The sequence below is a fragment of the Chiloscyllium plagiosum genome, chromosome 8 (assembly GCF_004010195.1).
Source record: "Chiloscyllium plagiosum isolate BGI_BamShark_2017 chromosome 8, ASM401019v2, whole genome shotgun sequence".
Classification (NCBI taxonomy): Eukaryota; Metazoa; Chordata; class Chondrichthyes; order Orectolobiformes; family Hemiscylliidae; genus Chiloscyllium; species Chiloscyllium plagiosum.
The window spans coordinates 96,837,605-96,863,867 of NC_057717.1; the positions used below are offsets into that span (position 1 = coordinate 96,837,605).

At 49.4% G+C, this 26,263-nt stretch overlaps 1 protein-coding gene across 1 annotated transcript in view; it reads left to right on the forward strand.

Moving 5' to 3' along the window:
• The window catches only part of camsap3 (calmodulin regulated spectrin-associated protein family, member 3), a 207,499-nt gene that overhangs the window by 169,682 nt on the left and 11,554 nt on the right, over positions 1 to 26,263 (forward strand). The window contains exons 12-18 of the mRNA XM_043695113.1: positions 40 to 115; positions 2,879 to 4,967; positions 11,229 to 11,365; positions 13,164 to 13,366; positions 17,381 to 17,477; positions 23,463 to 23,581; positions 25,451 to 25,569. Of these exons, the coding sequence (XP_043551048.1) occupies positions 40 to 115; positions 2,879 to 4,967; positions 11,229 to 11,365; positions 13,164 to 13,366; positions 17,381 to 17,477; positions 23,463 to 23,581; positions 25,451 to 25,569 (2,840 nt within the window). The remainder of the gene's footprint in view (positions 1 to 39; positions 116 to 2,878; positions 4,968 to 11,228; positions 11,366 to 13,163; positions 13,367 to 17,380; positions 17,478 to 23,462; positions 23,582 to 25,450; positions 25,570 to 26,263) is intronic.

Genomic DNA, 26,263 nt, shown 5'->3' on the forward strand with positions numbered 1-26,263 from the left:
TCTCTGGTGGCTGACTCTATGACCCTGATTTCTCTTCAGGTCCTCTGAATCACTCTACCTCAATGTCGCAAGTTGATTTCTTTGGAAAGGCGTGGACGAAGAAACAACTGAAGAGGTAAAGTTTTGGAGAGAGGAACAAGCGATAATGAAGACTGTGTGATGGAGCCTGTTCTGCAGGTCTGATCACTACTGGTGGGGGTTGGAGGGGGCAGGGTGCAGGGGAGGTGGGCGGGGAAGGGAAGGGTGGTGGTGGGGGAAAAGGGAAGGGGGAGAGGTTGCTCAAGTTGGATGATACCACCTTAATGGTTACATGCGCAACTATCTATGATTCAATATTAGTACGCATGGCATGAACACTGACACAATAATCTTTGGCAGACCAAGTGCAGTGTTTCCATCTGAGTGGAACTGTTGAGAGGATTGTCTGATGGCTGCTCTTGCCAATGCGAGGGCAATGCCCAGGGATATTCATAGAATCCCTACAGACCATTCGGCCCATTGCGTCCACCCAGATCCTACAAAGGAGGCTCCATCGAGTCCCACCCAGATCCACCTACCTTCTCTGTCACTGCACTTCCCATGCTAAGCCACTTAGCCTGCACATCCCTGGATGTTATGGGGCAATTTACCATGGCCGTTCCATTCTAACCTGCCCATCTTTGGACTGTGGGAGGAAACCGGAGCACCCGGAGGAAACCCACGCAGACACAGGGAGAACGTGCAAACTCCACACAGAAGGTCGCCTGAGGTTGGATTGGAACCCTTGTTCCTGGCGCTGCTAACCACTGAGCTACCGTGATGTTCATCATTGCCAGTGCCAGTGTGCTGGTGTAGAGGAGTCTAATAGCCTTCCCTCATTAGCTTTTCCTTGTGCATTCCGATATCCTGCAGCACCTCATGCAATTCCTGACAGTGTAAACGTTCCAGGAAATCTTCCGATTGCACTTTACATTGCTGCTTGGCTTTGACCTTTCCAATTCCAGGTGCGCGTTCAAACTGCTGCTCCTTAAATACATGGCAAGGAGTAGGATAGCCGTTAGATTTATTGCCACTTCAAACAGCAACTGTTTGTCAACAGCGATCCCTTCCTTTTGTTTTCCTGAAGATTAATCAGCGTCATGGTTGAGAGGCTCCCAAACATCCCTTGTGTTTTATTCTCACTGTTTTTTCAGTGAAGAATTGATTCAGATATCCCCCACTCAACACATTTTGAGTCATAGAGGTGTACAGCACAGAAACAGATCTTTTGGTCCAACCCGTCCATGCCGACCAGATATCCCAACCCAATCTATCCCACCTGCCAGCACCCGGCCCATATCCCTCCAAACCTTTCCTATTCATATACCCATCCAGATGCCTTTTAAATGTTGTAATTGTACCAGCCTCCACCACTTCCTCTGGCAGCTTATTCCATCCACGCACCACCCTCTGTGTGAAAAAGTTGCCTCTTAGTTCCTGTTTATATCTTTCCCCTTGCACCCTAAACCTACGCCCTCTCGTTTTTCACTCCCCTACCCTGAGGATAAAAGACCTTGTTTGTTCATCCTACCTGTGCCCCTCGTGATTTTATTAACCTCTATAAGGTCACCCCTCAGCCTCCGACGCTCCAGGGAAAACAGCCCCAGCCTGTACAGCCTCTTCCTATAGCTCAAACCCTCCAACCCTGGAAACACCCTTGTAAATCTTTTCTGAACCCTTTCAAATTTAACAACATCCTTCCAATAGCAGGGAGACCCAGAATTGAGCACAGAATTGAACTTTCAAGAAATTGTAATTTCAAGAAAATCTCCTCGTTCCCACCACGCAATCCGGTATGGTCAGGTGACTTTCTTTGCAACTGCTCTGTCCCCCATTTCAAATTTGAACCTCCGGCAGTGCCAGTGTCAGGTACAGTCAGCAAACTGAAACCTAGTTTTGTGCGAGTGAGAGCACTGGGTGCTGGGTGTGACGTTGCTGTTGCCACTTATTCATGGATTGAGGGAACGAATGAAATTTTGCTGGGTCCCAGTGTCATTCAGCACAGGAACGGATTTCTGTAGCTTGTTCCTCGCGATTGTGAGGCAGGTGTGTAGTCGCTTTTCAATCTGACTCTTTCTCTGATGTTACGGAGGGTTATTGAGATTCCCTGCACATCTGCCCCCATGGGAAATGGTCTACTTTGGCGTACAGATGAAAACAGAGCACCAGCCCAGACCTAAGTGTTTGGCGTGTCTTTCTAAATTAAGCTGCTTCACTCAGCGCAGGAGAGCGTCTCCTGGTCAGTTTTTCAAATATAAAACCAGGAATTGAATTTACCGATTTTTTTGGGGGAAGGGAGAGGTGAAGTTAAGTCCAAAAAATGGATCAAGGGTTAAGTTACAAGCAGAGATGAACTCTGAGAGGGGATCCAGGGAAAACAGAACTGGGGGCAGCAGTGGGCCATTCAGTCCCTTTAACCTGTCCTATCATTGAATGCGATTGTGGCTGATTTCATCAAGGCCTCAACTCCATTTTCCTGCCTGCTCGCCATAAGGTTTTAACCTCTTTATTGATTACAAATCTCTAACTTTACTCCATGTCCCCCGGCATCCACTGACTGTGGGGAGTTAGCATATTCTCCCCGTGTCTGCGTGGGTTTCCTCCAGGTGCTCTGGTTTTCTCCCATGACCCAAAGCTGCACAGATTAGGGCAGATTGGCCATGCTAAATTTTACATAGTATCCAGGCTCGGTGGATCAGCCATGGGGAATTAATGGGATAGGGCCAGGGTGGGATGTTCTTCAGAGGGTTGGTGCAGACTCAATAGGCCTAATGGCACGCCCTTAGCTTTTAACACAGGACTTTGATAAAACATGATACTCATTGCTCTCTCGCTTTCTTTCTCTCTTTCTTTCTCTAAGGCCATTGTCCCAAGCAGTGTCCTTCAGCATTCCCTTTGGATTGGACAGCGACGTGGACATTGTCATGGGGAATCCGGTCGGATTGATGAGGTCGGTGAGCTCCGACAGCCTGAGCTCCAACACCTACCGGTCTCACAGCTGCCTACCGCGGGCTGCTGACAACCAGGAGCCGGGGAGCGAGAACGGGCCTGTCGCGTCTCCCAGAGCAGCCAGGAAGGCCTCGCCGTTGGCGAACAAGATGGCCGAGAGCGAACGTCAGCCACCGGTTGAAAACGGGGTGGTTGGCGACCACAACAACTGTGCGGAGCTGCCGACCATCGAAGAAGCGCTGCAGATAATCCACAACACTGACAAGCTGGAGCCCAGACTCCGTCCCGAGGGCGCACCAGATGGCTTCTTCCTTCACCGGCCTGATCTGTCCGAAGATTTCCTAAAGCCCGAGGGCGGCCAGTCCAAACTTGACCTCCATCCTCCCTATCCACCGGCAGACACACCCCAGGAGAGCGGGCTCCTCCCCCCCTCTGAGGACCGAGTGAGTGGCAGAGCCGCTTCGTCTGAAGATGGCAACTTCTCCCGGGACGACGACTCCGTCCTCAGGGACAACAGCTTGGAGTCGGACGGTGAGGACTCTTCGAGGCCGGCCCAGGAGGAGAAGGACTACGCCAGCAAGGACGAGTGCACGTCCTGCCTCAGCTCCCTCAGCTCACAGGCTGAGAGCGTGGCGTCGTCCGGCTCGGGCGTGAAGATGACCAACTTCGCCGAGCGCAAGATGAAGAAGATGAGCAGCGCGCCGGACTCCAAGTCGAGCAGCTCGCAGAAGACGACGCCGGACAGCTCCGAGCTCAACGACCAGCAGATGGCGACGTGGGCTCAGAGGCCCGACGACAGCCCCAGCCAAAACCAGGCCCTGGCCTCTGAGATGACCCAGCTGGGGATCCGGTTGGAGGAGAAACGGCGAGCGATCGAGGCGCAGAAGAAGCGGATTGAGGCCATCTTCGCCAAGCACCGGCAGAGGCTGGGCAAGAGCGCGTTCCTGCAGCTGAAGAGGAAGGAGGAAGGCGGGGAGCGGGAGAATGGAGTGTCGGCGGATGAGGACAGGAGGAAGCTCTCCCTGGAGGAGAGGTTGTCGAGAATTGAGGACGAGGAGGAAAACGAAAGCCCAATACAGCCCGAGTTCAAGGACCGGGGTGGCCAGGCGTTGGATAAAGACCGTGAGGCAGGCCCCGGCGGGAACCTTGGGGAGAAAGATGCCAAACCGAGACGGCCGGAGTCTCCAAGGGAGCCAGAGGTGGACGCGGACATGGGCGAGTACAACAACGCCGTGGCTAAGCTTAACTCGGCGCTGTCCTCGCTGCAGCTCGACATGCAGCGCCTGGCCCAGCAACAGGAGAGTCTGATGGAGAGGAAGAACGTGCAGGCTTGGGTGATCCCGGTTCCCAAAGCCTCCTCTCAGAGGCCGCCCCGCTCAGCTGAGTTCTCCTCTCCCTCGCCCTCGCGCAAGCCGGTTTCCTCCGGGACACGCTCCCCCCAGTCCGGCCCCAAGAAGGTGTCCGGAGCGGCGACCGCAGCTCCACCCAAGAGCCCCAGGCACTCCCGGCCCGCTGAGCTGAAGATCACGCCGCTGACCCGCGTGCTCACTCCTCCGCAGAGCGTGGACTCCTTGCCCCACCTGCGCAAGTTCTCGCCCAGCCAGGTCACCGTCCAGACCAAGTCTTCCATCTGCTTCGGCGAGGACAGCGAGGAGGAGCAGCAGGACCTCAGCGTGAGGTCCAAGCCACGTCCGCTGGGGCCCGTGGTGAGCTGCAGCCTAGCAGAAGGGCCCCTGGAACCTGACAGGCCGACCCCTGACCTGGAGAGCGAGGGTAACCTCAGGCCTGTGGGGCCTGTCGTCGCCCGGAAAGCGGAGGAGCAGCCCGACAGCAGCAAGAAGGACAGTTCATCTGCCGTCAAAAGGACTAGTTTGATTGAGATACCGCTCTCCTCTTTGAGAGGCCACGAGGAAGGTGAGGACGGGCCAGAGAACGCCAACGAATCAGTGAGTGATCCCCCAGGCGACGCTGAGCAGAGGTCTGTTGGTTTCTTCTTCAAGGTTGGTGAACTTTTGCTTTGATCCTGGTCACGTTATCAATCTCCTCCCTCTCGCTAGAAACGCAGTCCAGTCGCCACCGTTCATTCAAAATGGCCTCCTTGTGTGTGAGGCATGAGTGTACTTTTTGGACTCCGTGTCGAGGGCAAGCTAGGCCCCTCCTTCAACCATTTGCAGACCCCTCTGACCAAACCAGTTTTGGTCACCATATGGGCGGCGCAGTAGCTCAGTGGTTGGCACTGCTGCCTCTCGGCGCCAGGGACCCAAGTTCAATTCCAGCCTCGGGACGACTGTGTGGAGTTTGCGCATTCTCCCCGAGCCTGCGTAGGTTCCTCTGAGTGTTCCCATTTCCTCCCACAATCCAAAGATGTGCAGGCTAGGGTGGATTGGCCACGGGAAATTACCCACAGTGTTCAGGGATGTGTAAGTTAGGTGCATTAGTCAGGGGTAAATGTAGAGTAATGGGTTTATGAATGGGTCTGGGTGGGTTACTCTTTGGCCCAACAAGTCCACACTGAACCTTCAAAGGGCCTGTTTCCACACTGTAGGGATTCTATGATTCTTATCCGAGTATCCCTCTACATGTAACTCGGGTATCAAATTGTTTGTCGGTGGTTTCGGACTGCCTAAGGGGTTGTATAAATGCACGTTGTTGTTACAATGCTTGAGTTTAGTGGGTTGTCAGCGTCTGGCCCATTGAGCCTCTCCAATCTCCCACCCGAACCCATGACCCAATGAGCTGTTGGATATCTGTCAGGATCCCCCCATGGCCCAAACATGAGGAGATGGTGTGAGCTGTGACCACCGAGGAGTTCCAGAGTTTGGAGCCTTTTGGGGAGTTGAAGGCTCAGCCGCTAATGGTGCCGGAATTGGGGATATTGGCCAGGCTGGGGGACAACTGTGACACGAAGTATCTGAAAACTATGTTGGTGGGTGTGGGTGGAAGTACATGTGAATGGAAACCTGGAATAGACTGGAATTCGGAAATACTTATGGAATGTCAACGAGTTGATATCTAGTGGTTCAGGTGGCTACTTGGGGTGAAAAGCTGTTGGTGAAGGCCACCATAACAGGGGAGGGACTAAAGCAGGATGACTAAACCTAACGTCTTATCTATCATTTTAATCAAGCTTTTTAGACGTGTTATGACACATCTCTGGAGAAAGTGGACCTGGACCTCCTGGCTCAGAGATGGGGACAGTACCACTGCACCATGTGTACTCTATCCATATATTCAGTCCAGACAAGTGGTATTTTGATTTGGTTCATTTTGTTGAATGTAATTCTTGTTTTCATTGGTGAGAGCATTAAATGCAGGAATTGGGACATCATGCTGAGGTTGTAGAGGACATTGGTGAGGCCTCTTTTGGAATCCTGTGTCCAGTTCCGGTTACCCTGCGATAAGAAGGATATTATTAAATGGGAAAGGGTGCAGAAAAGATTTACAAGGATGTTGCCAGGCCTGGACAGTTGAGTTATAGGGAGGTGCTGGGCTAGCAGGGACTTTTTTCTCTGGAGCGTCAGAGGCTGAGGGGTAACCTTTACAGAGGTTTATAAAATTAGGAGGGGCATGGAGAGGGTGAATAGCCGAGGTCTTTTCCCCCAGGGTAGGGGAGTCCAAAACTAGAGGGCGTAGGTTTAAGGAGAGACCAGAAAACATTAAAAGGGACCTAAGGGGTAACTTTTTCACACAGGGTGGTACGTGTATGGAATGAGCTGCCAGAGGAAGTGGTGGAGGCTGGTACAATTACAGCATTTAAAAGGCATTTGGATGGGTATATGAATAGAAAGGGCTTAGAGGGATATGAGCCAAATGCAGGGACTGGTTTAGTTTGGGAACATGGACGGTGTGGATGAGTTGGACTGAAGAGTCTGTTTCTGTGCTGTATGACACGGTCGGTCAGGCCAGCTCTGTAATTACTAATTTTGATTTTGAGAAAACGTGATTGAACAGCATTGCCAGAAATGTTGACCTTTTCCAGTTGCAAGTGAAGACCAGTTTCAAATTGGGTACAATCCAGGGTGTGGTTGGCGATTAGAAGTTTGTGAACGTACCATTCTTATCTCGTGATCACCCAACCTTGAGTAGGGACCAACTCCTTATCTCTGATTGGTGGGCGTTGGACACAAGGTGACCTGGGTCATACCATTTGGCCACTAATGAGCAATCGTTTGTTGGAATCTACTTTGTTTTCAGCAAGTCCTCGCAAGTTGCCAAGTGGAAGCCTCTCTATCATAGGACAGAACAGGAGACTAATTGGCCCATCGGGCCTGTGCCAGCCCTTCGAAAATGAGATTTAATTTGTCCGACTCGCTCTCGTTCCCTTCCCAGTCCCTGCAAATGGTTGTTATTCAAATATATATTGTCCACCATCCTCTTCGGGCTTTGCATTCCCACCTGCCTCAGAAAAACTAACCCCCTTAGCTTTCTCCACTTTTGCCACTTATACTGAATCAGTACTGGCTGGTCAAATGGGAAAAATATGTGACTGATCAATGGGGTTTCTGTTATACAGGATTTAATTATTTGAACGGTTTATCCCATAATACGAAAATAACAAGGTGATTTGAAAACGTTGGCTTGGTGAATAGAAAGTGCAAATTAATAAATGCTTTAAGAATGCTGACTAACAGTACTAGTGGTACCTACTCTATTTGTAAACCAGGACTATTTTTTTTAACACCATTATCATTGTGTCAGCCTTATCCCAGTGGGTAGTGCCTGCATCTCTGACTCAGGTCGTGGGTTCAAATCCCACACAGAAGAGAAAGAAAGATGAACATTTGAATAGCACCTTTAGCGACACAGGGGTGGGGGTTGGAGTGTTGAAGTCAGTTGGCTCAGTGGGCTGAGGATGGTTGCTTCCCTATAAAGAGCGATGCCGACAGCGGGGGGTTCGATTCCCACACCAGCTGAGGTTACCACAACGGACACTCCTTTGCAACCTCTCCCCTCACTGAGACGCAGTTACCCTCTGGTTAAACCACTACCTGTCGTCTCTCAGTAAGGAGAGTGAGAAAGCGAGCAAGCCCTATGGTCATGTGGGGTGATAGTGAGCTTATCTTCGGGTGGTTTAACTATGCTGGATCACCAAGGGAGTGCTAACCTGGGGGGGTGGGGGGAGTGGAAGATGCAGAAAAGATTTACAAGGATATTGCCAGGACCGGGGAGTTGGAGTTATAGGGAGGTGCTGGACAGGCAGGGACTTTTTTCCCTGGAGCATCGGAGGCTGAGGGGTGACCTTTACAGAGGTTTATAAAATTGAGGGGCATGGGTAGGGTAAATAAGACGTTAAACTGAGTCTCTTGTATTGATGCGAGTGGGCCCCTAGTGCCATTTTTCAGAGGAGCAAGGGGAGTTCTCCCCAGTGCCTGATCAATACTTTTTTTTTTTTAGATTAGATTACTTAGTGTAGAAACAGGCCCTTCGGCCCAACAAGTCCACACCGACCCTCTGAAGAGTAACTCACCCAGCCCCATTCCCTTACACTTACCCCTTCACCTAACGCTACGGGCAATTTAGCATGGCCAATTCACCTAAACTGCACATTTTTGGATTGTGGGAGGAAACCGGAGCACCCGGAGGAAACCCACGCAGACACGGGGAGAACGTGCAAACTCCACACAGCCAGTCGCCTGAGGCGGGAATTGAACCCGGGTCTCTGGCGCTGTGAGGCAGCAGTGCTAACCACTCTGCCACCGTGTCACCCCACTTATCCTTCAAACTGTGGTGACCCAAGTGGTCTGGCCGTTCTCGCATTGCTGTTTGTGGGGGCTTGCTGTGCGTGAGCAAGGGTGCTTTGTTGCAACAGTGACTACCTTTCCAAACTGTTCCAGTGGTTGCACCAGCTGCTTTGCCAGTTCCTATGTTGTGACGGCCATCCCAGGACTGCACGACTTCCCTTTAAGAACAGTCAACCACCATCAGCAGAGACCTGGGAAAGGGATTTCTGTTTCTCAGGCTGAATAGTGAAGTGGTCCGAGTTGACCCGAGACACAGCAGCAGGTTAGACCTCTGAGTGTAATCACAGGGAGGCTAATATCAGGGGGGGGTTTTGTATAAAATTTTCTTTGGACATGTGCTCACCAGTTATAAAAATATCGGACTTGGGAGAGGGCTGGTGGTGGAATGTCTGTGTTAATGAAAGCATATAAATCAGCTCATTGGGAAGGTTTGCTTGTTAAAGGAACAGGAACAAGAGATTTCAAATGATGCAAATGTTTTCACACAGTAACGTATGGAGCCATGCAGCATGGAGACACCCTTCAATCCAACCAGTCAACGCTGACCATAATCCTGCACTAAACTCATCCCACCTGCCTGCTCCTGGCCTATGTCCCTTCTAACCTTTCTTATTCATGAGCTCATCCAAATGTCTTTTAAACATTACAACTGTACCCACATCCTCCACCTCCTCTGGAAATTCATTCCACACACGAACCACTCTCCATGTTTTTTAAAAAAAAAGTTGGCCCTTGGAACATGAGAATAGCTGAACAATGGTGTGTCTAGCTGCCAGGCGTAATATGAAATCCCGAGTTGAGGTCAACGCCTTCAGATTGTGAAGTCACTCCCATTCCTTGCCTCTCTTTTCGCTTTACCCATTGCATTCCCTAGGTTAAAAACGAGGACTGCAGATGCTGGAAACCAGAGTCTGGTTTAGAGTGGTGCTGGAAAAGCACAGCAGGTCAGGCAGCGTCCGAGGAGCAGGAAAATCGACGTTTCGGGCAAAAGCCCTTCATCAGGAATAGCGGCAGGGATCTCTCACCTCCCCACTCCCCTCCCCCAACTCCAGTGGGACTGTCTGCTGTCTCCAGTCTTGCAGTCAGACGCACCATTAGTCTGCCGTTCTCACATTCCAGTCACTTAATCTGTACTGTCTCTCTCCCCCAGCACTCCACCCTCCCCTTTCCCCATTGCGTCCCCTCCATGTCACCTCTGATAAAGGGAGAGACTCATCTAGATTGGAAACGCTAGTTGGCTCTTCCCCCATGGATGCCCCCTGACCCGCTGTGGTCTCCAGTATTTTTTTGTTTCCTGCAGCTGCAGTAATTCTTTCCTGCAGTGTGTTGATGTGTTGTTACTGTATTGGAACAGTTACTGTCTAGCAGTTAAATAGATTAGTATTCTGTTAAGCTTTCCAATAGAATTAAGTGATTCCAGTCTCCTCTTCCTTTTGCTGTATTTTAACTATAGTGTAGGAATAAAGCTTGCTTTGTCTGAAGACTGCGTTGTTTGACCAACTGAGTCAAGAGTGTGGCACTGGGAAAGCACAGCAGGTCAGGCAGCATCCGAGGAGCAGGAGAATCCACGTTTCAGGCAAAAATCCTCCTCTGATGCTGCCTGACCTGCTGTGCTTTTCCAGCACCACACTCTTGACTCTAATCTCCAGCAACTGCAGTCCTCACTTGCGCCTGTTTGACCAATTCAATTGCATCTGGAACACAATGCATGGCACTTGCCTTTAACATAAGAAAATGTTAGGGTCTAGTTTATCTTAATATATTCTGGGAAGGGGGGGGTGGTTTGGTGTAGTCCAGATCAAGGTTTTCGAACCATGTTCATTCAGATTTGGGACTGGTTCTGCTGTTAACGTGGAGAAGCTGTGGGTGAAGTAATGGTGGAAGTTTTCATTGCACTCGCTAAATCCAAAGGACCTAATCAAATCGGAGCGGTGACCAAACTAAACCTTTATTAACGATTTGGACCAGCTTTGGTCTCCTCTGGTTGAGTCAAATTGCTTTTTCTCACTCGTTCATGTGATGTGGCCATCTCAGAGACACTGGCATCTGCTGCCCATCCCTCATTAGTTTGTACTGAATGATTCGCTCGGCCGTTTGCGAGGGACGCTAATCTACCAGGTTGCTATGGGTCTGGAGTCGCCTGCAGGCCCGAGGAGATGAGGACGGCAAATTTCCCTTCCCTGAAGGGCATTTGTGAACCCGAAATCATGTTTACGACAATCTATGGTCGCCCTTGCTGAGAGTAGATTTCAATTCCAGACTGAATGTTGAATTTAAGTTCCTAGTGGGGTTTGAACTCAGATATTTGGCCTGGCCATCTAGATCGGTAATGCGGTAACCTGTCATGACCCCCCCCCCCACCCCCAAAATTACCAACTGTTCTCCCCAGTGTGGACAACTTGCTAGCGCAGTTTAGACCATAGGACGTAGGAGCAGAATAGGGTTCTGCTGAGGAACGTTCTGGAAGCTGATGCTTGTTGCAGTTGCTTTCCTTGCTTTGCTCCCCTCCATGCGCTGCAGGACGAGGCGAAGGCGGAGGAAGAAATGGCCCTGAAGCGAGCAGCGTTGATGGAGAAGCAGCAGAAACGGACGGAAGAGTTCAGGAAGCGGCGGATGTGGTTGGACGCGGAAAAGGAGCAGAAGAAAGAGGATACCAGGTGAGGCGGAACAGGAATTTGCTTTGAGCCCTTGCTCTCTGTGTGTGTGTGTGTGTGATGGGCGTAAGGCCTATGAAGCGTTTCCGCTTCTCACTGTAGACGTCAGTTCCAGTCCTCGGGACTGAGTCTCCGTGAAACTAGCAGCTGGCTTTATGGTGTGTGTGTTACAAAATACCTATTGTTGTATTGGGCTCTGGGTAGTTGCTGCCACTGACTAAACAGGTTGGACACATTGACCATTCGACTTGATTTTTGGAAACTTCTCAAAATTACATTGAAACATCGTTATCAGGGCTGATAATGCATCCCAGCCTCCGTGGTACCCACTAGTCTCTGAAGACCATTGTGGTGGTGGGTCAATCCTCCTTTCCATACCGAGTCGAAGGGCCTGTTTGATTATCAGTACTTAAGGATTAAATCACGAGTGAGTCCTCATAAGGAGTGGAATGTAACTTCAATAACAAGAGGTGGTTGCATGATGCCATTAGGTGCAAGGTACATTTGACTAGTTGAGCAGAAGACTATCAAGAGCCCGAGGTTTCAGGTGATCCCATTGGGATCTTGTGCAAAGCTGCCACAGATTGTGTGGTGCTTAATGAACTCTTGCTGAGTTGTGACCTTTTGAGTCCAATGTTCGTTTCTATTATTGTTGTAGTTTTACCATGTGGGAGTTTGCATTGACCGAGCCAAAAGTAGCCTTAAGCTTGATCTGTATTATTAAGTTGTGTGTTTAAAAAGGGAAGCAATCACTACTTAGAATGGTGTATGGGTGTCCATGTATTTAAGAGAGGCCTTTCTTAAAGCTATCCCTCGAGTGTATTTGAGAAAAGAGGGTGGAAGAGAAGGAAGGAACAAATGGTCTGTTGCCTACAAACAAGGTGACATGAAGGTGGAGACACAAACAGTTTTCCTTTAGTTTGAGAGTCTGGGTATGTTGCAGTCAGTGAGGATAGGCCTATAGCAGCGAGGGAACTGTTAACTCTGTGCGCTTCAGAGCAGTTTAACCTGAGCAGTTCAGTATCGGTGAGAGAGAGCTCCAGAGTTTAAGGAACACGTGTTAAGGAATATGTGAGCTGTGTTAGCAGTTTATTTAAAAAGTCTCAGGAAGTGACAATGACTGAAGGAAGATTACTGAGTGAAAGCAGGGGTATGCCATCTGAGCAAGGAACTTTTAATTGGGAACAGGATTCATTTAGGGGAGGGGTGTTTGTCTGAGTGGGTTACTCTTCGGAGGGGCAAGGTGGACTGAGAGGCCTGTTTCCACACTGTACGGATTCTAATTTTGAGGTTTGGATATCTAAAACGTCATTGAGGCTAAAGGGGTTGAATCGTTATTTCTGATATTTACAAGACAGTTCCAAACCGTTCTTATATTGTCTAAAATACTAGGTTTGTTTAGAAAACTTCAAGCGTAATAAACTTTTTTTCTTTTGTTAAAAGTACATTGGCAGCTTCTTGTAAATGTGTTCCATCACCAGAGGGAGGAAGAAAAATTGTTAAAGAAAATTTGTGGTCTCTCGCTGGGATCTTACTTGTGCAGTTTTAATGGTCTCTGGGTTCATGATACCTTATACGACTGATATACAACCTTGTAAACCTTAAATAGTTTTACATTTGATACCTGATTGGTTACTATTTGTTCTAATGCTTCTTTTATCGTCTAACATTACTGAAACACTCGCTTCAATTGATTCACTCAAGGATAGCTTCCATTTCAGCAGAATGCCACATCTTTGTTTTTTTTTAAAAACAAAATGATTTAATTGTTTTTCCGTATTACTTTTCCCCTTTTCTGAAGGCAACAAGTAGAGGAAGAGAAAGTGGAGAAGAGTTTTATCAAGGAGGAGTATCTTCGGCGGCAACAGCTCAAAATAATGGACGATCTGGACAAGGTCCTGAGGGCAAAGGCCACACCAAGCAAAGGGAGGAAGCCCCGGCCCAAGTCCTCGGTGTTCCGTGACGATTCCGTGCTGACTCGCAGCCCGGTGAAGGGTCTGCTAGGTGGGTGCTGGAGTCCTGCCCGCTAGAGGCTTCACTCCGGGCCTACTCTGAGGAGGCAGGAGGGTGGGGAGACTGGCTCCCATGGACTGTCCCATGCCCCCGATCTATTTATTTACTGACTGTGGAGCATCTCTGTTAGTGCCTGCCGAAAAATGAGGGCGTAGTAAATATCCCTCGTTGGCCTCTGCTCAGCTGTCAGTGCTTTCACCTGAATTGAAGATGTTGTGATTTGATTTGTTGTTGTTAGGTGTACCTGAGTGCAGTGACAATTTATTTTTGTTTTGCAAGCAGATCCTAATGTACAAGGCCTTACAGATCACTTGGACAGACTGAGATTCTGCTAGGAAACCTGTGGCTGTTGGGTCTGTTCAGCATATTGGAACGATAATTTCTCATTTCAGTCTGTTAATTATAATATGGACTCCAACCCTACCCTGGCTGACACCAGTCCCTTCTCTCTTTACTCCTGTTGAGCGTTCTACTGTCCTGTGCAAAGACATTGCTCACTGGCACAGATTATTCCATCCTTTCCTTCCAAACCTCCTATTATTGTCACCATTACATCATGTTGTACATCACCACCTCACTATTGTACCCAGTAAACTGCAGGTGTTGATCGAGACACCCCTGTGAGGTTTAAGAGACATTATTTTGTCTGAGGTTTAGAGAGAGGTTGTTAGGGGAACTCCATCAAGGGTGCATAGCAGCAGCAAGGATCTATCTTTATCTCTCTTTAGAGAGCGACATTGAAGAGCTGGTGTAACGTTGTGAGGAACGGGAAATGATCCAAGCTAAGGTACCTTTTTAATCCCTTAAGCACAAATCTTTCATACTTCACAGTGATGGCTACAATTCACGATTGACTATAGAGTATTTTGGGGCCTCTTATCACCACGAGAAGTGCTATCTAAATGCAAGTCTTTCCATTTGTTTTGATGTAAAGCTCCATCTAGTGTCAGAAATGTGCTGCTGCAGATGTGACAGGAGGCTCCAATCGAGACACCCACCCCCCCCCGTGAAATGTGACTGAGTGAGAGGTGATGCCCAAATAAGGAGATTGTGACCCACATGACCACTTTCAAAACTGAGACGACTTCCTTCGTTAAGAGTTTATTTCTCTTCAATGAATTTCTTTTCCTCGTGAATTTGAAGTGGGAGCATTCTCGAACAATTCTTAAGTTCTGTCCTCGCCCGATGTTGTAATACCGGTTAACATATCTGCACACAATTCCATTGCTACGCAGTCAGATTAGATTAGATTCCCTACAGTGTGGAAACAGGCCCTTCGGCCCAACCAGTCCACACCGACCCTCCGAAGAGTAACCCACCCAGACCCATTTCCCTCTGACTAATATGTCTTTACACTACAGGCAATTTAGCATGGCCAATTCACCCTAACCTGCACATCTTTGGACTGCGGGAGGAAACCGGAGCACTCGGACGAAACCCACGCAGGTTTTACGCATCACAAAGCATTCAGAGGAGTAGCACATTGGTGTGTTGTGCAGTTTATGAATAGTTCAGCCTGTCCAGTGCATTGTGCCATTTAGTGGGATGGTGCTGGTATAGCTGCATTGCCCCCCTCCCCCTTTTCTGTTCTGCTCCTGGTGAGACACGATGGGAGCTCTTCCCATTGTGAGTATCCATGGGTGTATCCCGTGAGTATCCATGGGTGTATCCCGTGAGTATCCATGGGTGTATCCCGTGGGTATCCATGGGCGTATCCATGGGCGTATCCATGGGCGTGTCCCGGGGGTATCCATGGGCGTGTCCCGGGGGTATCCATGGGCGTGTCCCGGGGGTATCCATGGGTGTATCCAGTGGGTATCCGAGGTTCCTACCTGTGCTCTGCTGCACCCTTTTGATCTTGTTATCTCCGATGTGACTCCTCCTGGGTTTGCCTTGGTGCCCACTGAATTTAGGAATTAACTGTTCACTCAGACGTGGGTGTCACTGGTTGGCCCACGTCCCTAGTTGCCCCCTTGAGAAGGTGGAGGCGAGCAGCCTACTTGAGCAGCAGCTGCCCATGTTCTGTAGGTGGGCCAGCAATGCCCCCCAGGGAGGGAATAGTTGGCAGTTCTGTTCCACAGGCTCGTTTCCGCTCACAGTCCACACAGGAATGTGGGAAACAGCGGGTGGTCTTTTTCATCCCGATGGCCTGTGGATGGAACCCAGATTCCGAAGTGGAAAGGTCACTGCTGAACTCTGTGTGCCCCCACAGTTCCCTTTCCCTCTCTCCCTCCTCCTCCCTCTACCCCCTCCTGAGTTCTTCTTTAATATGCTCCGAAATAGGAGAGAGGTTTCACTAGGTCAAACAAATATCACAGGATCCCTACAGTGTGGAAACAAGCCCTTCAGCCCAACAAGTTCACCCTGACCCACCCAGAACTATTCCCCCTACCCTATTACTGTATGTTTTCCCCTGACTAATGCACCTAACCTACACATCCTTGAACACTATGGGCAATTTAGCATGGCCAATTCACCCTAACCTGCATATCTTTGGATGTGGGAAGAAACCAGAGCACCCGGAGGAAACCCGCCCAGACACTGGGAAAATGTGCAAACTCCACACAGACAGTCACCCGAGGGTGGAATCGATTGCATTTGCATCCATCTCATTTTGAACAGGCCGCCAGATCGGAGTCCCACTCAGCGCAGCAGAGAAGAAGGGGACACCATTCGGCCCATCACGTCCATGCCAGCTGTTAACCAATTGGCCCTGGGGCAGCACAGTGACTCTGTGGTTAGCACTGCTGCTTCACAGCGCCAGGGACCCGGGTATGATTCCTGCCTCGGGTGACTGTCTGTGTGGAGTTTGCACATTCTCCCCGAGTCTGCATGGGTTTGCTCTGGTTTCCTCCCACAGTCCAAAGATGTGCGGGTCAGGTGAATTGGCCATGCTAAATTGCCCATGGTGTTAGGTACATTAGTCAGGGGTAAATATAGGGTCAGGGAATGGGTCTGGGTGGGTTACCCTTCGGAAGGTCAGTGTGGACTTGTTAGGCTGAAGGGCCTGTTTTCACACTGTAGGGAATCTAATCTATCTCGAGCGCTTCATGCACTCTGCTGTCTAGTTTGAGAAGAGGGATGCTGAAGCACTGGAGCAGATGCAAGCCAGGTTTACAAAGCTGAGACAGGAACTGAGCCAACCGCCTTCAGGAGAGAGTGAGCAGGCTGGTTCTCAGAGGAAGCTGGCAGCCATCTTTAAAGCTGTGATTGGGGCGGGGCAGGCAAGTCGGAGACAAGATGGACACTGATAAATCCTACAGGGAGTTCAGGAGAACGGTTTTTAACTCGGGGAATGGTGAGAATGTCTAATTTGTTGGCTTGGTTGAGTGAGCGTTAGCGATGTGTTGAATAGGAACCAGAAATGTGATGGGTGCAAGAGATGTCACGCATGGGGAGAGGGTAAACACAATCAGGTGGGGAAGCAGAAATACCACTGCGGACCAGACGGGCTGAATTACTTGTTTCTGCATCATGTCTAATTCTGTGTAAACATTGCGCACTGTCTATCCAAGTTTAAATCTTGATGCAGTGTTTAAGCAGATTCATGGTGTTTATCATGTTCATACCTGGAATGAGGGCATCGCTGGCTAGGTCAGCATTTATTTCCCCATCCCTAATTGCCCAGAGGGCAGTTAGGAGTCGACCATATTGCTGTGGGTCTGGAGTTACATGGAGGCCAGACCGGCTAAGGATGACAGATTTTGTGAACCAGCTGAGTTTGTGAAAGACCTGCCTGTCCCCTTTTTTACTTCCTTTTACTCAGCTCTGTCTGCGAGGGTCTGCTCGAGGAGACTCCCTGAGTGAGCAACTTGCTCCGAGGGCCGCAAACCAACCCGTGTGGCATTCACCTGGCAACTCTTCCCAGCACCCTCGGCGCTCTGGTAGCTCCAAGGTGTGAGGGACGCAGGTAGCCCTGGCTGTGTGGAGTCTGTCTGAGTGCAGGGCACAGTTTGAAGCAGCTGATTATAGACACATGACCACGGTCTTTCTCTTTGTTTCCAGGCTCCAGGCTAAACAAAGTGTACTCTCGATCTACCCTCTCCCTGTCCACCATGGTCAACGACTCGGCCAATAGTCTCTCGGTCAAGAAAAGTCCAAGGTAATGGCATTTGTTCACAGTTATTGTGACTGGAGCCTTTGGGAAGATTTAACCAACAACGGTGGATCCAGTCTTTAGCAAACGATGCATTTTACAAGATAGCTATTCACAAGAGGGACCATTTGGCCCATCTTTGGCTATCTATAGGAAATTAAAACCCCAACTGCCCCAAGCATTCCAAAGTTTTTGTCTCCAAAGCCTTGCGCTAAGGTTTATTCTGAGTTTTATTCACACTCTTTCAGTTATCCATCTTTGGTTTGTTATTGTGCCACTTTGGTGATGAACTTTTTAATTAAATGCCCTGCGTCTATCTGCTGTCCAGCAGTTACTGCCTTTTAACAATGTGTAGTGTTTTTTGCTGTTTTAATAGCCTGAACTGCTGCACAAGAGGGGAATGGATTTAAAGTGAAGAGGATTTTGGAGGGAGAGGTGACCGAATCCTTGATCAAACAAGTGTTTCACTTTAACAGCGAGCAATTCGTGGGTGACTCTGTTGCAATCAGAACTGAGGGATGCACAAAATGCTACCATCCAGGAACTAAAGGAGGGGGGGGAGAGAGAGAAATTGTAAAGATGCAGCAGGATGAGAACAAAGAGGGCTTTTGAGAAGGAGGGCAAGTTGAAGTTCATTTCCAATAGGGGCCAGTGTAATGTTCTTTTTATTTGTACACACAATGTGGACACCACTGCATTTATTGTCCATCCCTAGTTGCCCACAGAGCAGTTAAGAGGTAATCACATTGCTGACTGGAGTGCCATGTCGGCCAGACTGGGTGAGGAAAGTAAATTTCCTTCCCTAAATGTCCTTAGTGAACAAGATGGTATTTATGAACAACTAACAATTATTTGTTATTGGACACTTTCTTGTTAAATTCCAGAGTTTAATTGAATTCACACTCTACCGCTGGCAGGATTTGAACCCCAGAGTGTCACTTGGGTCCCTGGATCTAGAGTCTAGTGTCAAGACCATTTCCCTTGAGAGGGCATCATTAGTCATTGGGACTCGGTGTGGGATAGGCTATGAGTTGTCGCACTCAGACAGTGGATGAATTGGTTAAGTCTGGGAGGTTATTCACAGAATAGACTCGAGAGAGGATACAAAGGAGAGCTCAGGGTTTCCAAGTTGGGAAGACATTGGGACGAGTGCTGACCAGGTTCAAGCCGAGCTCGAGACCAAACAGGGGCTGCAAGGCTGAGTGGTGAGAGAGGGAATCACTGGCAGGACAGCAGAGGTAATGGTGGCATTGTCCAATGGTGGCTTCAGTCTTTCCCCCAATCAGCTGGAGAGCACGGGTGGACACCATTAACTTTAACTTTGCAATGATGAAGCTCGAATGAGCCCAACAGAGAGAATCCACATTTCACCTGACTGTGTTAATGACATGTGATACCTTGGCAAAGCAGACTGCTTTGTCCTCTTTTATGCAAGGAAGTGGTGGATACAGTTACAACGTTTAAAAGAAATTTGGATAAGTTCACAAACAGGAAAGGATTGGAGGGATATGGGCTTGGAGGGATATGGGCCCGGAGCAGGCAGGTAAGACTAGTTTAGTTTGGGATTATGGATTGGCTGGACCACAGGGTCTGCTTCCGTGCTGTAGGACTCTGAGAAGGGCAGACAGATGGGGACACTGACTCCTATGAGTTGGCCTGCAAGTCATAGACCATCCAGACTGGGAATAGCATCACTGTCGTTGGGTCAAATATCTCCCCCAGCAACACTGTGGGTGTACATGCACCAGATGGGATGCAGGGGTTCAGGAAGGGCAGTTTGAGATGGGGCAATGAATGCTGTGCCAGCCAGTGATGCCCCTTCCCAGACTCCGGCATATGGAGGCTCAGTGCTTTCCGACAATAGACCCTGGTCTGCAGAACCAGTCAGGGGCTCACATTGATCCTCCTATTCCATTGATCGCTCGCCATCAGCACAAAGAGACATGTGTTTTTTCTCCCCGCTGCAAGTGGCCTTTCTTATTGGACCACTTCAAGGAGAGAGTTGGTGCCTGAACTCTCCGAAGCCGAGCGGATTCTGTGGAGAATCAGCGGGAGCAGAGTGAAGGTGCTGGGAGTAATTTGTTTACTGTTTCAATGGGCTAGTATACACACAGCGGGGCAAACGGCCACCTCTGTCATTGTGCAATCCCGTGCTGTAGAACTGTGTTCAGCAAACTGTTATCGTTTTAACGCCAACCTAATGTCTAATGTATCTTGTTGCTTCTCTTCCAGCGCGTTTCACATCGGACTGAATAGGTACAGTTAAACATGAACAGGAATAAAATCCCAGAATGTGCGCGGCCTTAAGCAGTGGTGGCTGACCTGACTGAGCAGGGCTTAATGCTGCCTACATTCTGGATTCTTCTGTTCATGTCTGGTCAACCCCGAATGTCTTCATTCTGCAGAAGAATGATAACCCTGTGTGTAGTTTAGGCAAAATGGCTGGCCGAATTTTATGTGCGTTATTTGCAAGGCCATTGGTTTGTGGTTTTAGTGGACGGTCCCAGAGGATTATGGCCCCGATAGTCCTGCCTAGTGACCAAAAGATAAACCAGAGGCCTTGACTATTCTGACTGCCCTCCGTTTGGATCACGCCGTTTAAAATCGAGGATAAAGGTGGCCTGTGTGAGTTTGATAGCTCGCAGGGTGACCTTTTGAACCAGTTTGCCGTAACACAGTTTTGGGGGCCAACGGTGGGTGGGGGGAGGTGGAGATATTGAGAAGGAGTTTCACCAAAGTACAGGTGGCATTCGCAACTTGCCTCTGGCATCAAGTGGGAGTGAGCTTTAATGGCCTGAAACGTATTGATGTTTGATAACCTGCCGGTTTTCATTTGCAGTGTCCAGTCTGCCAGCTGTGAATGGTTACAACTGGAGGGCAGGGGATAGAAGTGCTCATGGAGGGGCTGCTAAAGTGGCATGGTGCTTGCTCTTGGGCACTGCCCATGGAAGCAAAGTTCCACATGTCAGCTGAGAATCTACCTCCTTTATTCCGCTAATTGTATTGAATCAGTCATTAAAGGTCTGATTTATTTATTGGATCTGATTGAGAGATTAGATGACATTCCACAAGTTTCACATGGTGCAGAGGTCAATGTAATTTTGAATAAGTGTTTATTTTTTAGTTATAAAAGTTTGGTTCTCTATAAATTTTTTTTTTCCCCCTTTGTCCCCCACCTCAGTGTCTTTCGACAGTGGGAGAATATCTCACCGTCAAACATTTTTACCACACTCAAGTTGTGGTCATGATTTGGAGATGCTGGTGTTGGACTGGGGTGTACAAAGTTTAAAAAATCACACAACACCAGGTTATAGTCCAACAGGTTTAATTGGAAGCATACTAGCTTTCGAAGCGTTGCTCCTTCATCAGGTGGTTATGGAGGACATGATTGTAAGACACAGAATTTATAGCAAAAGTTTACAGTGTGATGTAACTGAAATTGTTGTGATGGGTAGGCCATCTTAAAATTCATTCATGGGATGTAGGTATCGCTGGATCGGCCCAACATTTATTGCCCATCCCTAATTGCCTTTCAGAAGGGGATGGTGAGCTGGCACTTTGAGCCACTGCAGCCGGTGTAGGGACAGCGCTGGTGGGAAGAGAATTTCGGGATTTTGACCCAGCGACACTGAAGGAATTGTGATGTATTTCCAAGTCAGGATGGTGAGGGGCTCGGAGGGGAAGTGCAAGGGGCAGTGTTCCCCTGTTATCTGCTGCCCTTCTAGATGCAAGTGTATGGTAGGTGCTGTTGAAGAAGCATTGGTGAGTTCCTGTTTTTGCTGTGTCTACCCATGGTTCAGTCGGTGGCCTCACTTGTATCGGAGTGAGAAGGTTGTGTGGACCGGATCCACTTGAACACAGCGCTGTCTGGACTGTGGGAGCACGGAATTACCAGGAGTGCTGTTAAACCAGGACTGTCCTGTCAAGGGGATGTGAAAGATCCCAGGCCTCTTTCTGGAGGGGAACGGGGGAGCTCTTTCTGGATTTAGGCCAATATTTTCCATGAATTGACATCCTTGCCGTCTTTGTGGAGTCTTTGACTTCCACACGGTTTGACTGCCGTGGCTACACTGGGGTTGTGAGGGGTGCCAGTTAAATGAAAGTGCCTTCCATTAGTTGTTTGTGGAGACAGTAGGAGGGAGTGTCGTTGGCGATGGTGGTGCCAGGGTTTTAGCACTCTCCCCTCGGTATTCCAGGCGTTGCAAGGGTGCTCTTGAGGGAAACAGTTGAGCTGACAAACAAAGATTTTCCCATCAGGATGTGGGTAATAAAACCTCATTGCCGCTGGCAGACGCTATATCAGGTTGTGTAGAAAGTAGATCAGGAGGTTGGGCCCTGTGCTCTGACCAGGCCTTTGTTCCTGTCCACATGAGCCAGCTCCCCCTCGAGTTAATTCCATGAGCAAGTTCTCCATTCTTTGTTTATTCAGGCTCTTCATTTATGCTTTAATGAGTCTTTGTGCCAGCAGGTTCCACATTTTGAAACCCATTATGATTGGAAAGCCTCCAGCAGTAGCACAGTTTTGCTGTGGCGAATAAGATTGGAAGACACAGAATTTATAGCAAATTGAAATTATATATTGAAAAAGACCCGGATTGTTTGTTAAGTCTCTCATCTTTTACAATAAACATGTTGGTTTCAGTTCTTTCATTTGTAAATCGCAAAACCTTTTTTAGAAGTTACATTCTCAAGTGCACTTTAATAATTGGTGTCATGTCTTGCCATGTCATGGTATGCTTGCCTTTATTGGTCAGAGTATTGAATACTGGAGTTGGGAGGTCATGTTGCGGCTGTACAAGACATTGGTTAGGCCATTTTTGGAACACTGTGTTCAATCCTGGTTTCCTTCCTATCGGAAAGATGTTAAGCTTGAGAGGGCGCAGGAAGATTTACAAGGATGTTGTCAGGGCTGGAGGGTTTGAGCTATAGGGAGAGGCTGAATAGGCTGGGGCTGTTTTCCCTGGAATGTCGGAGGCTGAGGGGTGACCTGATAGAGGTTTATAAAATCATGAGGAACTTGGATAGGGTAAATAGACAAGGTCTTTTCCCCAGGGTAGGGGATTCCAAAACTAGAGGGCATAGGTTTAGGGTGAGAGGGGAAAGATATAAAAGAGACCTAAGGGGCAACCTTTTCATGCAGAGGGTGGTGTGTGTATGGAATGAGGTGCCAGAGGAAGTGGTGGAGGCTGGTACAATTACAACATTTGAAAGGCATCTGGATGGGTACATGACTATGAGGGGTTCGGAGGGATATGGGGCAAGTGCTGGCAAATGGATTAATTTAGGATACCTGGTTGGAGTGAACAAATTGGACTGAAGGGTCTGTTTCTGTGCTGTACTACTCTGATTCTAATTGGGTGAACCGTGTCATAGAGCATGGAAACAGGCCCATCGGTCCAACTCTTCCATGTTGATCAGTTTTCCGAAGCTAAACTAGTCCCATTTGCCTGCATTTGGCCCATGCCCCACCAAACCCTTCCTACTCATATACCCATCCAAATGCCTCTTAAATGTTGCAATTGTACCAGCCTCCACCACTTCCTCTGGCAGCTCATTCCATACACGCACCACCCTCTGTTTGAAAAAGGAGTCCCTTAGGTTCATTTTAAATCTTTCCCCTCTCACCCTAAACCTATCCCCTCCAGTTTTGGACCCACCCCTAACCTGGGACAAAGTCACAAAGCACAGGAACGGACGCCTCGGTCCAACTCATCCATGCTAACCAGATATCCTAACCTAATTTAGTCCCATTGGCCAGCACTTGGCCCATATCCCTCTAATCCCTTCCTAAACCCATCCAAGTGCCTTTTCTAGATTTGCAGTTGAGGCTGGCAGACTGGACCAGGGCAGAATGGAAACGTTGGCCAAAGTATGAAGAGTGTTGATTTATTTTTTTTTTCCACCACTCCCTTCTCATGTTTCGTTCAATTTTTTTAAAAAAAGAAATGTTTCTTTTCTCTCCCTTTTGGTGAATCCTTCCCCTTTCCCCAGGGCGGACTCCCCCTCAGCGCTCCAGTCTCCCAGCCGGCTGGTGGGGAATCAGAACGGCGAGAAAGACTGGGAGAACGCGTCGACTGCATCATCGCCAGCGTCCATACCAGAGTACACAGGTGAGTGGGTTTACACAGAGTTTGGGGTAGCAGGGGTGAGTGGTGGGATGTTCCTGTCGTGAGGAAACCAAACAGCGAGAGCAGAGAGAAACTTCCCTGGGGTGCGCCCTTCATTTAGAAAGTGTTGGGGGGGTGGAGAAAAGGATTTTCAGAATGGGCATCACTTTTTGGCTCAGTGGTTAGCACTGCTGCCTCTCAGCGCCAGGGACTCAGGTTTGATTCCAGTCTCGGGTGACTCTCTGTGTGGTTCACACGTTCTCCCTGTGTCTGCGTGAGTTTGCTTCGGTTTCCTCCCGCAGCCCAAAGATGTGCAGATCAGGGCAGATTGCCCAGAGTTTCCAGACTGGGTGGGTTAATGGAGGGTTACAGAGATGGGTCTGGGCGGGTCGCCCTTGGAGGGTCAGTGTGGACTCGAAGGGCCGAATGGCCTGCTTCCTCACTGTTGGGATTCTGTGATCCTAAAAATGGTCTCTGTGGCTGAGGAGCTGTCAGTTCCCTGGATAGACTGGAGCAGTCGGTGGTTTCCGTGGCGATGAGAATGCCGCGAGGAGATTTAATGGCGGTGCCCATCGGAAAAGCTGAGCGTAATAGCCGTGGGAGATAGGGAGAAACCATCGCCTTCGGAACCTGAGGGCATTGATTCGAAATGATTGCTAACTGAAGATGAGAGAAAGTCGTTTTTGTTGCAGTGGCTTGTTAGGACCTGCCCAAAGGTATGGAGGAGGCAGATTCAACCTTAACTTTTCACCAGGGGCTGGATAAACCCTTAGAGAGAGTGAGCATTGGAACATAGTACTGGGGGTAGGCCATTCAGCCCATTCCATCATTCAATGAGGCCCATAATTCCTTCGCATCTTTTGCTTAGCAAATATGTAACTAGCATCAAATTTCAGCTTAGCAACTGATCCCCTGCCATTTGTGGAAGAGGATTCCAAACCCCTCCCACCCTTTTTGTGTAGAGTGCTTCCTAACATTTCTCCTGAACGGACTGGCCTAATTCTCAGACAATGCCCCTTAGTTTTACACCCGAAAGTATTGGGGGAGGTGGGCCTAGCTGACTTAGTCGCTTGCAGAGTGGTTACTATGGGCTGAATGGTCTCCTGTGCTGTATCAGTCCAGTTGGAGAAAGAACTTGAACTCATTGATTAGGTGGGCTTTAATGGTGGGCTTTCACTGCAGCATTGAATGCTGGGATATCATAGCCTCCATTAGACAGTGGAATAGTATTGCGATCTGGAAGATGCTGGGAGGAGGGAGGCTTGGAGTATTGCCCCTTGGGGTTGGGGCCTAGGAAGCCTCAAGCAACCAAACTGACAAGCAGGAGAAGCTGCAATTGCTGACATTAGGGCATGGTTTGAAAATGATGTGAGGATTTCCAAGAGGAGGCAGGACAAAGCTTTTCTCGCAGGGAACAGTAGGCTGTGACTTAAAGGTAGTTTGTAACAGAACTGAACAGAGAGGGAGCGTTTTCTTTCGTAACGAATTCTGTCATGATCTGGGCTGTGGGAATCTGGTGGATATTTGAATGGTAAATGTTAGCGAGTGTTATAAGAGAACAGAGCCTCAGTGAGCACTTCAAGCTGTGGCAGAAATGGTCAGGTTATAGACAGGCCGTAGTTCATTCCTTTTTCAGTCATAAAACCCAGACACCTCCGTTTTCCAAATCTTGGACAGTGACGCCATTTTATTTCCACTGTTGTTGTTGCCGCCATCATTGCAAGAATATTGAGAGTTCAGAAAGGCCATTCGGCCCCTTCTTCACTTGATCCAACCTGCAGCTCTCAGCATTGGCCGGTGATACAATCCCTCCCCTTCGCACGATTCTCTGCCGAGTTCAGCTGAAGAAATGTGTGCCCTTTCCTCTCACAGGTCCCAAGCTGTACAAGGAGCCCAGTGCCAAGTCAAATAAATTCATCATCCAAAATGCGATCACTCGGTGCTGCCTGGCGGGAAGGGTGAACGAGCCCCAGAAGAACAAGATATTGGAGGTAAAGCTGGTCTGTGCACTCTTTACCCTTCCAGGCTGGGCTGCCACATTCAACAAGAGGGAAAGGGAAAATTGAGTGTTCTCTTTAAAAAGAAGACACCGTCCATTATGATCTGGGGTGTTCTGCCTGTAAGGTCGTGTGAAGCAGATTCAGTCAAAACTTTCAAAGGAGAAGGTTCTCCCTGTCTCTGTGTCCCTCCCTCCCTCCCTCCCTCCCTCCCTCCCTCCCTCCCTCCCTCCCTCCCTCCCTCCCTCCCTCCCTCCCTCCCTCCCTCCCTCCCTCCCTCCCTCCCTCCCTCCCTCCCTCCCTCCCTCCCTCCCTCCCTCCCTCCCTCCCTCCCTCCCTCCCTCCCTCCCTCCCTCCCTCCCTCCCTCCCTCCCTCCCTCCCTCCCTCCCTCCCTCCCTCCCTCCCTCCCTCCCTCCCTCCCTCCCTCCCTCCCTCCCTCCCTCCCTCCCTCCCTCCCTCCCTCCCTCCCTCCCTCCCTCCCTCCCTCCCTCCCTCCCTCCCTCCCTCCCTCCCTCCCTCCCTCCCTCCCTCCCTCCCTCCCTCCCTCCCTCCCTCCCTCCCTCCCTCCCTCCCTCCCTCCCTCCCTCCCTCCCTCCCTCCCTCCCTCCCTCCCTCCCTCCCTCCCTCCCTCCCTCCCTCCCTCCCTCCCTCCCTCCCTCCCTCCCTCCCTCCCTCCCTCCCTCCCTC